At 44.9% G+C, this 16,556-nt stretch overlaps 1 protein-coding gene across 9 annotated transcripts; it reads left to right on the forward strand.

Moving 5' to 3' along the window:
* Positions 1-9,554: 9,554 nt before the first annotated feature.
* LOC122002649 (protein NRT1/ PTR FAMILY 4.4-like) lies at positions 9,555-16,446 on the forward strand. 9 transcript variants are annotated; one of them, XM_042557898.1, is made up of 9 exons: positions 9,555-10,028; positions 10,112-10,195; positions 10,376-10,526; positions 11,360-11,497; positions 11,670-13,830; positions 13,910-14,127; positions 14,191-14,631; positions 15,283-15,395; positions 15,488-16,446. In XM_042557898.1, the coding sequence occupies exons 5-9, from the start codon at positions 13,701-13,703 to the stop codon at positions 16,353-16,355; spliced, it is 1,770 nt and encodes a 589-aa protein (XP_042413832.1). In that variant the 5' UTR covers positions 9,555-10,028; positions 10,112-10,195; positions 10,376-10,526; positions 11,360-11,497; positions 11,670-13,700; the 3' UTR covers positions 16,356-16,446. The 9 variants fall into 9 exon arrangements, with proteins under 9 accessions (XP_042413832.1, XP_042413830.1, XP_042413834.1 ...); XM_042557896.1 differs by having other exon boundaries at positions 10,116-10,195; XM_042557900.1 differs by having other exon boundaries at positions 9,555-10,011; positions 10,116-10,195.
* Positions 16,447-16,556: the final 110 nt, after the last annotated feature.

A 16,556-nucleotide genomic window follows, 5' to 3' on the forward strand; every position in this document is an offset into this window, starting at 1 on the left:
TCCATTAAGTGAATTACTCCTAGAATTACTTCTATATTTCCTCCTAGAAAACTTTATGAAGGTGGAGAAATTTCTTATAACACCTAATGATTACAATAATATATTATTGTGAATTTTTTTCCTACTACATCAGTCAACTAGTAACCATCACTAGTTGATTAGTCAATCGACTAGACTCAAGAAAGACATTTTTGTTTGTTTGTTTCCCAGCTTGGGTTGAGACACTATGTTTTTGAGACTCCCTCATCTACCTAGTATAAGTCAACCTCAACTTATTGAGACTTTCATTGTCTAGAGACTGTATCTCTAAGATTTTTTTCATTGTCAAGTGTCGGTCAACTTTGTCTTATCAGGTCTTTATCATTTGTCTAGAGTTCACTACTCAAGGATTTCATCCTTATCTAACATTCAACCAACTTTAACCTATTTGGACTTCATCACTATCAACATCTAATCTTTGTCTAGACTTCCATTACTTACCTAACATTCAATACTCCTTAACTTGTTAGGACTTCCACTATAAACGGTTGATAGACTTTGTCATTGCTAAGTATTGATTACCTTATCCTACTTGATCTTTTTCCCTTGTCATCTCTCTATCGAACTTTTCACATATGCCAACTTGTTGAACTTTTCCATTATTCACTATCAAGTATTTACTCAACTTTGATCTACTTGATAATCCAAACATATTATTCAAACATCAAAATACAAACCTTGGTTAATCTGATCAAGGATCAATTGCACCAATACATCTCATATCTACATCATTATCTCTAGGATACACATAAGATCCTCTCTACAAAATGTTGGTAGACAAAGTAATTTAAAATCTCCATGATTTTCTCAAGGTAATATCTTTCTCAACAATCTTCATTTGGATTAGTTTCTTTCCCTCGACCAATTATTACTCTTTTAATCCTCTAGCATGATTGTCTTTCCCTTTGAATAGGGTTTCTAGAGTTTCTATTCCACAATCTTCTAGAGTATTGAGAGTATACTAAAAGAATTTAGGTAACCCTAGTTAGCAAAGGAGAAATCTAGAGTGATGAAAATATCTAAGCATGTGGTTAGGGAGAATTTTCTATAATGTTATAAGGAAATATCTTGCTCTCCATTGTCTTCTAAAAATAGGAATAGAAGATGACATCTGTAACCATGCTTTTTTAACACTTCAATGTACTTCTTTCGTTGTGATGATTCCGACATAGAGAAAAATGTAGAAGAAGAGAAGTGTTATGTGCGAGGTGTGTGAGCGGAGCTAGTGTTTAAATAACCTCTCTTAAGATTGTTGGGTATTGGACGACTCAATATGAAACTATGACTCGACCTTATCCAACGTAACCCAAAACAAGATTAATAGAGAAACCTAAAAGTAACACCAGACAATTTGAATATATCAATTGTAGTAAAAGGGTAATTATATATTTCTCAGGTTTTTCTCATAGTCTATTCTCAAATTATAAGAAGAAAAATAAATTATAGAGTTAATTTATAGTCAACTGCCAAGTAGTTAGAGGACGTGAAAGTCTTTTTTTCCCAAGACATGCACCCATTGAGAATTGACTCTGATCCGGCGGTAAGAATGGGGGACCCACTTCCTGAAGGGTCCTAGCCTGAGGACGGATGGAGAGCTGACTAAGCGGGTAATGGCCGCGTCAAGCAGTTGAGCAGGTCCGAGCGGAGCCAGAGATAACCCAGCCATAGGCTTGGGTTTCCGACGCTAAGGCGGGAGGACTGAATGACCGAGCGGGTGTCTGCCCGGCTGGAACCGAAGGGCCGAGCGGGTGGTCCGTTCGGCCAGGATAAGGGCGAGGGTACAAAGGTTAGCCGAGCGGCCTATTCGTTTGGCTCGGGATATGGGATGTCAGCAAAGGCATGTCTGATGATTATGTCGTACACAAGATTTCACGATAGAGGATCTTACCGTCACATCATGGAGAGGTTGATACAGTAGCGGTATGGCCTTATGGATGCCCTTCTGACAGACCCATACCTGGGCATGGTCGAAAGCAGGTGATTGCTTTGATTGACGCGCCCAGGCTCCTTCGAGAGGTCTATATAAGGTCTCCATTTCTTCACCGGAGGTACACAAGTCTTCTGTTTCTAAGCCACCTCTTTGTTATTCCTCGCCTGACTTGAGCGTCGGAGGGTCGTCGCCGGGACACCCCTCCCGGCTCGGTTTTGTTGCAGGTTCGCCGGAGCACTCGAGGATCCAGCAGGGAGCGCCACATCCCCAGCGTCCGTTGACTCCTGGTTCGGACAGGATCAATTTGGCGCCGTCTGTGGGAACGCACCTGCATCCGAGCAGAGGCAATGGACGAGGCTGGAAGAATACATACCGTGGCACTCTCACAAGAAGAGTTGGACGCTATAGTCGAGGCGAGGGCAGCCAAGATAGTGGCGCAGCAAAAGGAGAAAGCACAGGCTGAGCGAGCACAACAGCAAACCTCGGGTTTAGCAGGTCGGGCGGCGCAAGCAGACCGCCCGGAATATGTTTCAACAGGAGGGTTCCCTCAGGCACTCTTCCGTACTCCCCCAGAAATCGCGCCCGCTCACGGGGAGCAAGGATCTTCATCTGATGAGCCTCCCGTTTGGGATCATAGGAAGGGCAAAGCTCCCCGAGCGAACGCACCGCCCGAACAGGTTCACCGACAGTTCTCTGAAGCCATACATCGGGATCTGTTACCAAAATATTATACACCACCGCCGATCGGAGCTTACAATGGGACGACCGACCCCGATGATCATTTGGGGAAGTTCGATAGCATCGCCACCTTGCATCAGTACTCCGATGGCGTAAAGTGCCGGGTATTTCTCACCACTCTATCGGAATCTGCACATAGGTGGTTTCGGAGGTTGCCGGACGGCTCTATCACTAGTTTCCAGGAGTTTCGAACGGCATTTCTTCATCACTTTGCGAGCAGCCGACGTTATCAAAGGACAAGCGTCAGCCTGTTCACCATCAAACAAGAACCAAGAGAATCTCTCCGGGTGTATATACAGCGATTTAATCAGGTAGCGGTGGACATCCCCACAGCCACCTCGGAGACAATGGTAAACGCCTTCACGCAAGGCCTCGCGGAAGGGGACTTCTTCCGCGCGCTCATTCGCAAACCGCCCAGAGACTACGACCACATGCTACACCGGGCGAATGAGTATATAAAGAACGTCCGACCCATGCCGAATAGAAGCAGCCCGCTGCCCATCAGCCACCAAGAGGACCAAGAGTTGAGGCATCCCGGGCACATCATGCGAAGTCCCCGGTGGTCCAAGAGGTAGCGGCTGAGCGGAAGCATCGACTGCCCCAGTCATTTCCCTCAAAAGCAGATGCTTCGTCTCCCGAATTCAACTTATAGCAAGCCCCTCTTCTGGAACCTCAAGAGAGGGAGTTTAATGTCAAGCGATGAATTGACTACATAGGAGAAAGATGGGTGGACGGGCCGTCGAGCGGATGAAGATCCGAGCCACCGACTCAATAAAGAAGGCCCCGAGCCGTTCGACCGGAGGTATAATATCCGAGCGAAGCACTCGACTAAGCAGACCCCGAGCCGTTCGGCCGGGAGTACGTTATCCGAGCTGGGTGAAAGGTGCGCTAAATGTAAATTTATATACATTTCGGTCGCCTATATGCTTGTAATGCAGGAAGAAAAAAGATGAAAACACATTGAGCATTCTCCGCCGAACGGCTTACTACGTGAAGACCCCTTGCCGATTTGGCAGGGGCATATAAATTAGCCGAGCCAGGGGCTCGAATAGCGAAGGCCCCCGAGCCGATCGGCCGGGAGGTTTATATCCGAGCCAGGCGCTCGAAGAGCGAAGGCCCCCGAGCCGATCGGCCGGGAGGTTTATATCCGAGCCAGGCGCTCGAAGAGCGAAGGCCCCCGAGCCGATCGGCCGGGAGGTTTATATCCGAGCCAGGCGCTCGAAGAGCGAAGGCCCCCGAGCCGATCAGCCGGGAGGTTTATATCCGAGCCAGGCGCTCGAAGAGCGAAAGCCCCCGAGCCGATCGGCCAGGAGGTTTATATCCGAGTTGGGAGCTCGAGAGCGAAGGCCCGCCGAGAGGTTTATATCCGAGCCAGGCGCTCGAAGAGCGAAAGCCCCCGAGCCGATCGGCCAGGAGGTTTATATCCGAGCCAGGCGCTCGAAGAGCGAAGACCCTCGAGCCGATCGGCCGGGAGGTTTATATCCGAGCCAGGCGCTCGAAGAGCGAAGGCCCCCGAGCCGATCGGCCGGGAGGTTTATATCCGAGTTGGGAGCTCGAGGACGAAGGCCCCGAGCTGCTCAGCCGAAGGTATATTGTACGAGCCAAAGGCTCAATTTCGAAGGCCCCATGCCGCTCGGCCAGAGGTAAATTATCGGAGCCAAGCACTCGACGACGAAGGCCCCGAGCTGCTCAGCCGGAGGTATATTGTACGAGCCAAAGGCTCGATTCTGAAGACCCTGTGCCGTTCGGCCAGGTAAACGTTGTCCAAATTAGGCTTAAAAGCCCGACGAGCTCCGTCGTTAAAGATCGAGAGCCGCGCCGACCGGCTATAAATATCCGCGCCGACGAGCTCCGTCGTTAAAGATCGAGAGCCGCGCCGGCCGGCTATAAATATCCGCGTCGACGAGTTAAAGATCGAGAGACGGTCCGGCGTCTATAAACCCTCCGGCCGGGAAACCGGGAGACGAGTCGGCGTCTATAAATCCCCGAGCAGAAGCCCGACGAGCTCCGTCGTTAAAGATCGAGAGCCGCGCCGACCGGCTATAAATATCCGCGCCGTCGAGCTCCGACGTTAAAGATCGAGAGACGGTCCGGCGTCTATAAACCCTCCGGCCGGGAAACCGGGAGACGAGCCGGCGTCTATAAATCCCCGAGCAGAAGCCCGACGAGCTCCGTTGTTAAAGATCGAGAGCCACGTCGACCGGCTATAAATATCCGCGCCGTCGAGATCCGACGTTAAAGATCGAGAGACGGTCCGGCGTCTATAAACCCTCCGGCCGGGAAACCGGGAGACGAGCCGGCGTCTATAAATCCCCGAGCAGAAGCTCGACGAGCTTCGTCGTTAAAGATCGAGAGCCGCGCCGACCGGCTATAAATATCCGCGCCGTCGAGCTCCGACGTTAAAGATCGAGAGACGGTCCGGCGTCTATAAACCCTCCGGCCGGGAAACCGGGAGACGAGCCGGCGTCTATAAATCCCCGAGCGGAAGACCGACGAAAGATCGAGCGCGGCTATAAATATCCGCGCCGACGAGCTCCGTCGTTAAAGATCGAGAGCCGCGCCGACCGGCTATAAATATCCGCGCCGTCGAGCTCCGACGTTAAAGATCGAGAGTCGAACCCGCGACTGTGAGCTTACTGGACGAAACTAAGGACGCCAAATAACGAGCGTTCGCAAGTACTAAATTGATTAAGTCCGATCGGCCATCAGTTTGCCAATACTTCGCATTCACTGAATGCAAACAACATAGCCAAGCGCTAAACGATTTCGAGGAAAACAAGTCAACTGATTAACCTGATCGGTCGTCTAGTGGGGAACGCGTGGAGCTTAACTGACTCTACGGATAAGCACCAAACAGACAAAAGAAGGGCAATGAAGGGCAAACAAAAATACAAGCAAAGGAACACAACTATGCCGAACGGCGCGTACAAAAATTTTACATCCGCAAAGCGGAGGAAATACAGAAAGTACTTGGAAGAACTCGCCTCACTCCGGGTCTTCGAAGTTAAAGAAACTGTCCGGGATGTCGGCTATCATGGTCGCCAGATCGGAGGCGAGAATGTGCATTTCCGCCGGGAGGTGGCCACCCTTCTTCAAGTACGCCATGGTGACCTTGACCGCCTCGGCGAAAGTTGAGGAGACGTTGCCACCGAACTTTTCGCCGAACCGCTCCGAGCGGAGGTATTCTTGGCGCGCTGCTGCTAGGCGACTCGGCTCTCCCTCCTTATATTTTCTGAGCGCCGCCCGTGAGGCAATTAGCGAGTCCTGGAGAACTTTCTGGTCCACCTCCGCTTTAGTGCGTTCAGCGGAGCGCCCATCCCGTTCGGCAGCTAGTTGGGCTTCTAGCTTCTTAGATTGCTGATCTAGAGCTCGGACTTCAACTTTCATCTTGTCCAGATCAGCAATCGCCCGCTTCTTCCGGCTACTGGCGCGCTTCACGTCTCCGTCGCGCTTCTTCACCAAGTCTTCAAGTCGGGCCACCTCTGTAGCCAGGTCGGCGGCCTTCTTCTGTTCGGCCTCAAGGGCTTGTTTCCCCCGCTCGGCCGATGGACCCCCCGAGACTTGGAGTTTTTCCAGGAGATCCTCCAGCTCGGCTAGCCGATGGCTAGTGGCGATTTGCTCGGCCCAATGCTGTAAGGGAAACAATAAAATCAGGAACCAAACAGTAGCAAGGCACAAGAAGAAAAATGAACCTACCTGAGTGGCCTGCTGCATGTAGTTATCGCCGAGCTGCTTGGGCGTCATGAGGGCCACCCGAATCTGGGCGTCCTCGAAAAGTTTGGCTAGCGGACCCGTCAAGGTTATTTCATGAACGGGGCTTGATGGCCGATCGGCAGACAATAAATATTCCTCCGATGGGAATCGAAGGGTAGTCTTGACGGTCGGGTGGCCGGCTGGCACTTCCTCAGCCGCCGTCGCCTGGCCCGAGGACTCCCCTATGGTTGATGTTTCGCCCAACCGTCGTAAGCGACGACGAGTCCGAGGAGGAGAGCCAGAGGGCTGTGCGGTGGGCGAGGCCACTGAGGTCCCGATCTGCGACGGCGTGCGATCTGGCGAAGCGACCTCGATCGGCGCCTGTGGTTCGCCCTCTTGGGTCGGCGGAAGGCTGGGGTCTCTTCGACGTTTCCGCCGAGCTTCCAGTGGTGAATCCCCGGCCTGGGGGACTCCCAGCTCGGCTGGGGCAGAGGAAACAGGATCCGCCTCAACCTCCGTTGAAGCGGATGGAGTAACTTCTGTTTCAGGGGCGGACTGCGTCCCCCCCTCTCCTGTAGCTGCCGGGCGGCTGGGGATTAGACCCCGCTCGGCGAGTTCTTTTTTGGTAGCCGCCTCAATTTCCACGGCCTTCAATTTCAGATGATCGGTAGCCTTGGAGCGCCACATGACTTCAGCTGCAATGGAAGAAATTAAAATCAGTTAGACAAAAAAGGCGAAGGGAGTAAAAGAGTCCTTACCCATGCGGTAGGGGAGATTGGCCCGAACGGGAGATAAGCCAAAAATGTACAACACTCCCTTGAGAAGCAAGGACGCCATCGGGCTTTCCATTTCAAGCGGTGACGTCCCATCATAAGTAACGCTGCTGCCACGCGATGGTCGACGCGTGGCACTGAGCAATCTGGCGCATTTAATGTGCACCATACCACGCACGCGCAGCCTTAATGGAATGGATTGCCGCCGTTCCCGAGGGGATTCGGACAGGCGGCAACTACGGCAGGCCGCATGAGTCACATCTGAGCGAGCGCCGAACGGCTGAATTCGGCGCACACGCCGAGCGGCCTGTGGATTACTTGTAAAACAAAAGGCGACGAGCACCCGCTCGGACACATAGTCCAGTCAGTCGGACTCACTGCCTCCTTCGACTAGACTTGAAGGGGAGGCAAGTGATCCGGCGGTAAGAATGGGGGACCCACTTCCTGAAGGGTTCTAGCCTGAGGACGGATGGAGGGCTGACTAAGCGGGTAATGGCTGCGTCAAGCAGTTGAGCAGGTCCGAGCGGAGCCAGAGATAACCCAGCCATAGGCTTGGGTTTCCGACGCCAAGGCGGGAGGACTGAATGACCGAGCGGGTGTCTGCCCGGCTGGAACCGAAGGGCCGAGCGGGTGGTCCGTTCGGCCAGGATAAGGGCGAGGGTACAAAGGTTAGCCGAGCGGCCTATTCGTTCGGCTCGGGATATGGGATGTCAGCAAAGGCATGTCTGATGATTATGCCGTACACAAGATTTCACGATAGAGGATCTTGCCGTCACATCATGGAGAGGTTGATACAGTAGCGGTATGGCCTTATGGATGCCCTTCTGACAGACCCATACCTGGGCATGGTCGAAAGCAGGTGATTACTTTGATTGGCGCGCCCAGGCTCCTTCGAGAGGTCTATATAAGGTCTCCATTTCTTCACCGGAGGTACACAAGTCTTCTGTTTCTAAGCCACCTCTTTGTTATTCCTCGCCTGACTTGAGCGTCGGAGGGTCGTCGCCGGGACACCCCTCCCGGCTCGGTTTTGTTGCAGGTTCGCCGGAGCACTTGAGGATCCAACAGGAAGCGCCACATCCCCAGCATCCGTTGACTCCTGGTTCGAACAGGATCAGACTCCTTATTCTATTGTAGTAAAACTACTACCCTCTAGCTAATAGGTATCTTATGAAGACAACTTGAATATATAAATGAGTTGATAAGACCTCCCATAAAAAATATTAATAACTTTTACATCATATACTTTTTAGAGAGCCGGGTTAGTCTACCTTTATATAATTATTTTTTAACTTTCTATATTTTATTTTATATTATTTTTACTCAAGTGACAAGATCAATTTATGATACGAATAACTTAACACGGTTGCCACACCTAGCTAGACCAAATATTCATGAGCAAATTGGTGTTCAATTTATTAAAAGCTTGTTTATAGGGCTAAGCAATCAATTTAAAATTGAACAAATAGAAATTGAATTAACAAAATATGTTTTGGACAAACAGAATGAATTAAACATTTTTTTTGGACAAACGGAATCAATTGAACGTTGCTATTAAAAATAAACAAATCGAACCGATATAAAATCAATTAATTCGGTAATTTAACCTAACTTTTCTTATTAGTTGATTACTATATGTTAATCAATTGATATTGGATAATCAATCCACTAATCACTGATCAAGAGTTGAGTTCTAATTTAGAAAATTTTCTTTTAAATGCCAATTCAGATATCAATCCACTGTTCATAACATAGTAGTCACTAATACTGGTTCTGTTTAATTGATTTAATCAATTTTTAAAATTTAAAATCGAGATCAAATAAACTAAAATAATCAAGATTTTTTTAAAAATAAAATAAAATAAAATTCCTAAATTAATAGAATTGAACTTCTGAATTCAGTTGATTATTTCGATTTAACCGATATTTTACTCACATCTACTTGTTAATGTTCAAATGGACAAGTTTAAATATATTATTAAATATATATGTTTAATTTGTTAATATTTATGAACAGAGATTGTGAACTATTTGTGAATAATATTTATAAACAATGTCCATGAATAATAAACTATATTCATCAATAAAATTCTTATTAAAAATTTAAAATTCTAAATAAACAAAAAAATATCTTTAGATAAAAAAAAAAGCTTATAATATTCTTGAAGCTTATATATCAAGCTTACTATCCCATAAAAAAAGCTTTAAAATGTAAAATAATGATAATAATAACAACCAAATGAGCTCGATAACATCTAAATGAACTAAACTCAAGCTTATCTTGAACCAAAATCAAATTCATAAAATAGAAATTAAGCCAAACTTAAATAATCGTTTCAACAACTTAGCGTTTGATTAAATGATGAGAATGACTATGACAATGACGGAGACAAGGGGGCACAGGGTGTGCGGAAGCACCCCCTTGCTCCCGGAAATTCCACCAACGACCTCCACCAAGGATCTCATTCCTTCCTCCTCCCGATCGTTCCCTCTCCTCCGATCTCGACACCAGAGCTCCCATCGAACCCTACCTCCGTTGCAAACTTCAATGAGATGGAGGTGGACGGCGACAATAGAGATGTGGCCGACGAGTAGGATGGCCGAGACGGTGGGGGAGAAGAGGAAGTGAATATCAAATTGGAGGTTTGTAAGTGTGGTAAGACGTTCCAAGCCTCCAACTACATTCCGTACCTGGATAATTGTAAGGCCATCAAGAAGCTCAAGTCACGACAACTAATGGAGCACCGAGAGCAACATTGCCCCAAGCCTAGCCTCAGGTGTCTTGTGTCGCTACCGTGGAGGTACAATGTGTCGGTTCCATGGCCCAAGAGCAGAGACATGGTGAGATTGATTCTTGGGTAAGCCAACTATGGTTTTCATTTTCCCCAATTCTCTCATTGATGGTCGCAATGTATCTTATTACCCCTGATGATTGCCCTAGCTAGTTTCTCGTTGCTTCCGATTCCCGTGTTGACTCATACTGATCTGTAAAGGAGGAACGTGCTACCACTTTGAGAAGAATATGGTATGATAAGTTAGCATCTGTCGAGTATGATTATCTCAGATCACATCCATGGAACTTTGATAAGTGTGAAAATAGAAGGGAAAATGACGAAAGTATTCTGCTTGTTATCAGATGATATTTTGGTTGCTTTGGAGCTTTGCCTGTCATTCATTTGGTCTTCCTAAATTCTCTATTTTGCAGTCAACAGATTTGGTATGATAATGTTCCTCACACCAAACTCGTTGAATATAAGAAAGACCAAAACTGAGTACGGAGGTGATTACTTGGTTTTCCTTCTTAGGGAACTCAATTTAAAGATGGTGTTTCTAAATACATTGAGTTCATCGAGCAAGTAAGCAAATATTCTCAGCTATTTTGATATTCTGTTGTTGATTTCAACCAAAGAAATTGCTGGACATGCCTGTATTAGAGGCCAAGATGCTATTCCTTCTATAATTATGGGTTTCTCGTTTGATTATTTTTTTCTCTAGAGTCAGTGGAATTTTGCTTTTAATTGGTTCAATTAGCACTTATGACCTAAGGCTTACCTTTTGATATTATTGAGTAATGAACATAAATGCATGCCCTGTTCCATTCTGTTTCTGTTACTTTCTTTAAAATGTACAATGCTCTTTATTAATTCCAAATTTTTTATAAATTTTCATTGCAAGATTATCCATTGTTGATTGTCCTGGGTGGGAATACATTCTAGTATCTTGTATTTTTTTAATATTATGTCTTCACTCTTCTCCAATGACTCATTTGAGATGAACTCTATTTTCATTAAATAGACTACCTAATGAGAATGATTATTTTATCCAATCTTAGGCAGTATTGGATATCAACCTCCAGAGGTAGCAACAAACCTTGTCTTTGGTAAATGAAAAGAAATTATTTGTTATCCTTGTGTTGGTAACATTAATTTTTTTAATGCCATCATCACTAAATCATCTTAGATATGGGAAACCATTCCTGAAAATGTGCAATGATCTTTTGTAAAACTACATTCAAGTTAAAACTTTTTCTATTTTTCTTTGATTTTTAATCATTTTTAAATAAATTCTCAAATTGTAATAAGCATATATGCCACTTTGATTTTCTAAAACTGATTTTTAATGGGATTCTCAATCTGATAATTGATAGATTTGTCTAAACTAGTAATATTTCTTTTCTTGATTTGACCAGAATCTTCTAGCCATCAATGGGGGAGGGCACACAAGGGGTCCTTGATGTTGGTTGTGGTGTTGCAAGCTTTGGTGGATATTTAAGGGATAGGATCCGATACAATTTGCATTAGAGTGTGGTATTCCAGCCTTTTTAGCGGTAATTGGAACTCAGAAGCTGTTATTTCCTAACAATGTATTTGATTTGATTCGCTGTTTACTCTGTATAGTCCACTGGGATGCAAATAGTACCTGCTATATTTTAGTCAATTCTTTTACTTTTGTAGAGTAATGTTTATCCTCAATTTTATATCCGAACTATGTTAATGCAGGTGGGAAGCCACTAGAGCTCAATAGGATTCTTAGACCTGGAGGTTTCTTTGTTTGGTCTCCAACACATGTTTACCGCTACTGAGAGGGACCAAAGCATCTGGAAGTGTAGTGACATTTGTCAATTTCTTTAAATTTCATGATCTCCTTTGGCATCAGCAAGACTACGTGGCTTTCGGAAGCTACACTATCTTAAATTTTTAACTAGCACCCTTTTAAATTTTTGTCTGGATCCGCTACTGGACTATGGGTATAGGTTTGATAGTAAAGTGGAATGAGAATGAGAATGGAATGAAACCCACATAGTTATATGAGTTTTGTTGATTCCCAAAAATCTAGAAATTATTCCCAAATTGTTATTCTCAAACCCACAAACCAAACACTATCTTTTACTATCATTCTATTCCCTCATTCCCAAACCCATCAACCAAACACCCCTTAGCTTAACTTAATTCATTTATCTTATCAAATAAGCTTAAACAACACAAACATTGACTCTCATTTGCAACCCTACACCTAGGAAAATACAAAGAGGAGAAAGCTTGATAACCTTTCTTCGTAAGGAGGCGATGGCGAAGCTTTCCCAAAACTAACCTTCTAAGTTTAGGAGAAAAGGATCCATTGCCTCTCATATTTGGAGAAGGAATAGGAGGGAAAATTCCTAGGAGTAGCCAGCGTCGGAACTTCCAAACCAAGGATGATGAAATAGAAATCTCCATATCTAAAGGAAAGTAGTCGATTTCTTTCGAATAGAGAGAAAGAAGAGAAGATAGAAAGATCAATTCCTTTTCAAGTTGAGATGATTTAAAATACACCTACTTTTAGTCACTTCAAAAACATCTATAACAAATTACTTTACAGGCAAGGCATAGTGAGGGTGGTAAACAAAGGTCTTGTCACTTGAGCATCAAGAAGGATGGATGGTGATAAAAAAGAAGAGGTAATGGTGCTGGTTTAGTAGGAGCAAACAGTGATGATATGCCACCAAACATTATTGTGCAACAGCTGGTGCATTTAATTCCTCATTGATACTCAACAAATATTTTGATTTGCCAAATGATTCTTCCATATCAACTTGCACAGATCAAGATCCATGCTGGAATATATTCTCCTTAATACAAGCTAGATATTATTTTTTATAGATACTCCAGTTACTGATAAACACAGAACTGAAAATGGGCCAACAGATATGAAAATTTAGCTTCACTTGAAACAAACAACTCACTGTAGTCTTCAGTTTAACTCCTTTGTCCTATTATCAGAAAGCCAAGAACATATTCCTCTTTGCGGGATGAGTGGGAAGAACTGGTTACTTCTTACAGATCAATGATTATTTTCAGCCAAACAATTGTATGTCAATGTCAGATGGAACAAGGTTCCTTCATATCAATCTTATTCTCAGAATCACAGTCATGATTTGCCACTCTCTTGATGAGCTTTTTATTGTTAAAATTTGATCACCAGTAAGGTAAGTTTTTAAGGCATGTTGGTATTGATTTCTTACAGATAGATAGTATAAAGAAATATATAAAATGGCACGCTATGTTTTAGTCATAAACGTTGGTTCGAGGAACAAAATTTAGGATTTGAGTAGGTATCTTCGTTTAGTTATAATATTTAGTAAGAATAACTACATGTTCATATTCATGTTTGGTAGCAAAGTAGTATTCAGATGATTATAGTATTTGGACTAAGATGGTAGAATAAGATATTGAGATTTTGTTAGCTACCACTTCCACTAAACACAAAACCAAAAGCTCATAGGACTCTGACCATTGAACAGTGACACCCATTATCATCCAAGAATTGTCAACCCACAAAGCCTCTCACTCCCAGCATGGAGAACCACATCACACCAACAAAAAGCTCCACCACTTCTCTCTTCCTCTCTTCTTCTCATCCCACCAGATCAACAAACTATTATAAATAACTCCCTCCACCTTGCCTCGAGGTGAGCATCCCCACAAATCCTTGCCCTGCTGAGGCAGAGAGCTAGGAATTGTTCATCTTGGCAGCGTGTGAAGAAAGAGATTATGAACATTCAAACAGGGCAGGGATCCAGAAAGGACTCCATGCATGCTCAACAAGTCTCTGTTGATTGGAGGGGCAAACCTTGCATGCCAAATAAGCATGGCGGCATGAGAGCTGTCATCTTTGTTTTAGGTCCCCATCTCTCTCTCATAAATCTTCTTTGTGTTCATCATGGGTGCTTAGATTCATAGATCACTGAAATTGACTGCAGGGTTTCAAGCACTGGAGATCATGGCGATTGCTGCAGTTGGGAACAACCTCATAACCTATGTCTTCAATGAGATGCATTTCTCCTTGTCGAAATCAGCAAACTTAGTGACCAATTTTGTAGGGACTATCTTTCTCCTGTCCCTGCTTGGCGGTTTCCTCTCAGATTCCTATCTGGGGAGCTTCTGGACCATGCTAATATTTGGATTTGTAGAGCTGTCTGTAAGTCCCATGAAATTCCATCAGAATTGAAGTGTTTCAGCTAATCCTAAAGTGCTTTCACAGGGATACTTATTGCTGTCAGTGCAAGCTCATCTGCCACAGTTGAGGCCACCCCCATGCAACATGATGTCCCCAGAGGAGCACTGCATGGAGGCAGAGGGGTTTAAGGCCACTGTCTTCTTTGTGGCTCTCTACTTGGTGGCCTTAGGAAGTGGGTGCCTGAAACCCAACATGATATCACATGGAGCTGACCAGTTCAGGAATGATGACCCTGCTCAGTGCAAGAAACTCTCCACTTACTTCAACATTGCCTACTTCAGCTTCTGTGTAGGGGAGCTCATTGCCCTCACTGTTCTCATTTGGGTCCAGACGAGGTCAGGGATGGATGTCGGGTTCGGTGTGTCGGCAGGTGCCATGGCCATGGGGCTTGCCATCATGGTCTCCGGCGCCTTCTTCTACAGGAACAAACACCCACAAGGCAGCATTTTCACACCAATAGCAAGGGTATGGTTTGAGACCTCTCCTCTTTGGTTTTTTATAGCACAGACTTTGTTTGTTTGGAGTCTTTGTAACATCCACAATTCGTGTTGAGATCTAGCAACTGACCGTTAACTTTTCATGGATCGACAAGTCAATCTCGCGTATCAAAGACAACAATCTCGCAATTGAATACTTAAATCCATTTGCCACAATTGGTGTTGAGATTTGCAAAAACATGAAAATGTTTTGTATAGTAATCTACTAACCTTTTTGGATATTATGATGGTTATGATTACAATTAATAACTTAATCATGTCACTTGCCAAAAACAAAAAGATAATTAAATGAATATTATTCTACCTGAAGTTGTTTAGGTTTCCATGATCTATGAAGTGGCCAAGTTTGTAGCTCTTAAAGCATATAAACCCAATTCATGGTTGGTTGATAAATTCTTTAGCCTATCACAAACGTGATTTACCGACTACAAGCGAGTTTGATACTGTCTTGAGTATTCAGATTCTAGCTAAGTAGTCCATAGATGAATATTTCTGTCCTTGTTGATGAACATGTAAAGTTTCGGTATGCAATTCGTATATTTTTCATGAATAAGGTGATGTCAAAACACACTTTATATATCTTCACTTCGATGTTTAGGGTTTTAAGGTTTACTTGCAGGTCTTTGTAGCTGCATTCAGCAAGAGAAAGCAAATTTGCCCTTCAAGCTCTGACATTCTTCACAGAAGCCACATCAATGAATCCAACAATCCACCATTTGCCAATAAGTTTAGGTGAGAAACAACTAGCACCCCTGCAAGTTTGTTTAGATTCACATATCAAAAATGTTTTAGTGAATTCATAATCTATGCCTACTGTGAATAAGGTTCTTGGACAAAGCCTGTGTCAGAGTTGAAGATGGCTCTAACATGAAGGAGAGCCCATGGAGACTGTGCACAGTTTCAGAAGTAGAGCAAGTTAAGATCATCATCTCGGTGATTCCAATTTTCGGGTGTACCATCATCTTCAACACCATCTTAGCGCAGCTGCAGACCTTCTCGGTCCAACAAGGAAATGCCATGGACACCAAGCTCACCGACTCATTCCATGTCCCCCCTGCATCCCTCCAAGCCATCCCCTACATCATGCTCACTGTACTAGTGCCCATTTACGAAACGTGCTTCGTTCCACTCACTCGAAAGTTCACCCGAACCGACTCCGGGATCACTCCCCTGCAGCGCATTGGTGTCGGGCTATTCACTGTGACATTCTCCATGGTTGCTGCGGCCATGATCGAGAGGAAGAGGAGGGAGACATACATGGAGTCCAACAAGCTACTCTCCCTCTTTTGGATTGCACCGCAGTTCCTAATATTCGGGCTCTCAGAGATGTTCACCGCGGTGGGGCTCATCGAGTTCTTCTACAAGCAATCCCGGGCTGGCATGCAGGCCTTCTTGACAGCCATGACCTACTGCTCCTACTCATTTGGGTTCTACTTGAGCTCCCTGCTCGTCTCACTCGTGAACAAGATCACTTCAGGCTCATCCAAAGACGGTTGGCTAAGTGACAACGACCTTAACAACGATAGGCTGGACCTCTTCTATTGGCTCCTTGCTGCCCTCAGCCTCATCAACTTCTTCATCTACTTACTCTGCTCCAATTGGTATTCCAGTAGCCTATCTCCATCTACTAATGCCGGTGAAGACGACCACATCAGTTCCTCTAAGCATGTTCAAGCTGAGGATATTCTGTAAAGGGCCATCATCCCTCCGCACATTTTTTTTCTTTTAACTTAACTCACCATCCTGCATTATTTATTATAAGAAAAAAGCAGAATTGAAAGCATGTCAGTGAACTCAGTGCTAGCTAGTAAACTTTGTCTAACAGTTAAACATGCATAAACTATACTAGTTAGGCATGCTATAGTGTCAATAGTTAGGCATGCTATAATGTCA

The sequence above is a fragment of the Zingiber officinale genome, chromosome 7A (assembly GCF_018446385.1).
Source record: "Zingiber officinale cultivar Zhangliang chromosome 7A, Zo_v1.1, whole genome shotgun sequence".
NCBI lineage: Eukaryota > Viridiplantae > Streptophyta > Magnoliopsida > Zingiberales > Zingiberaceae > Zingiber > Zingiber officinale.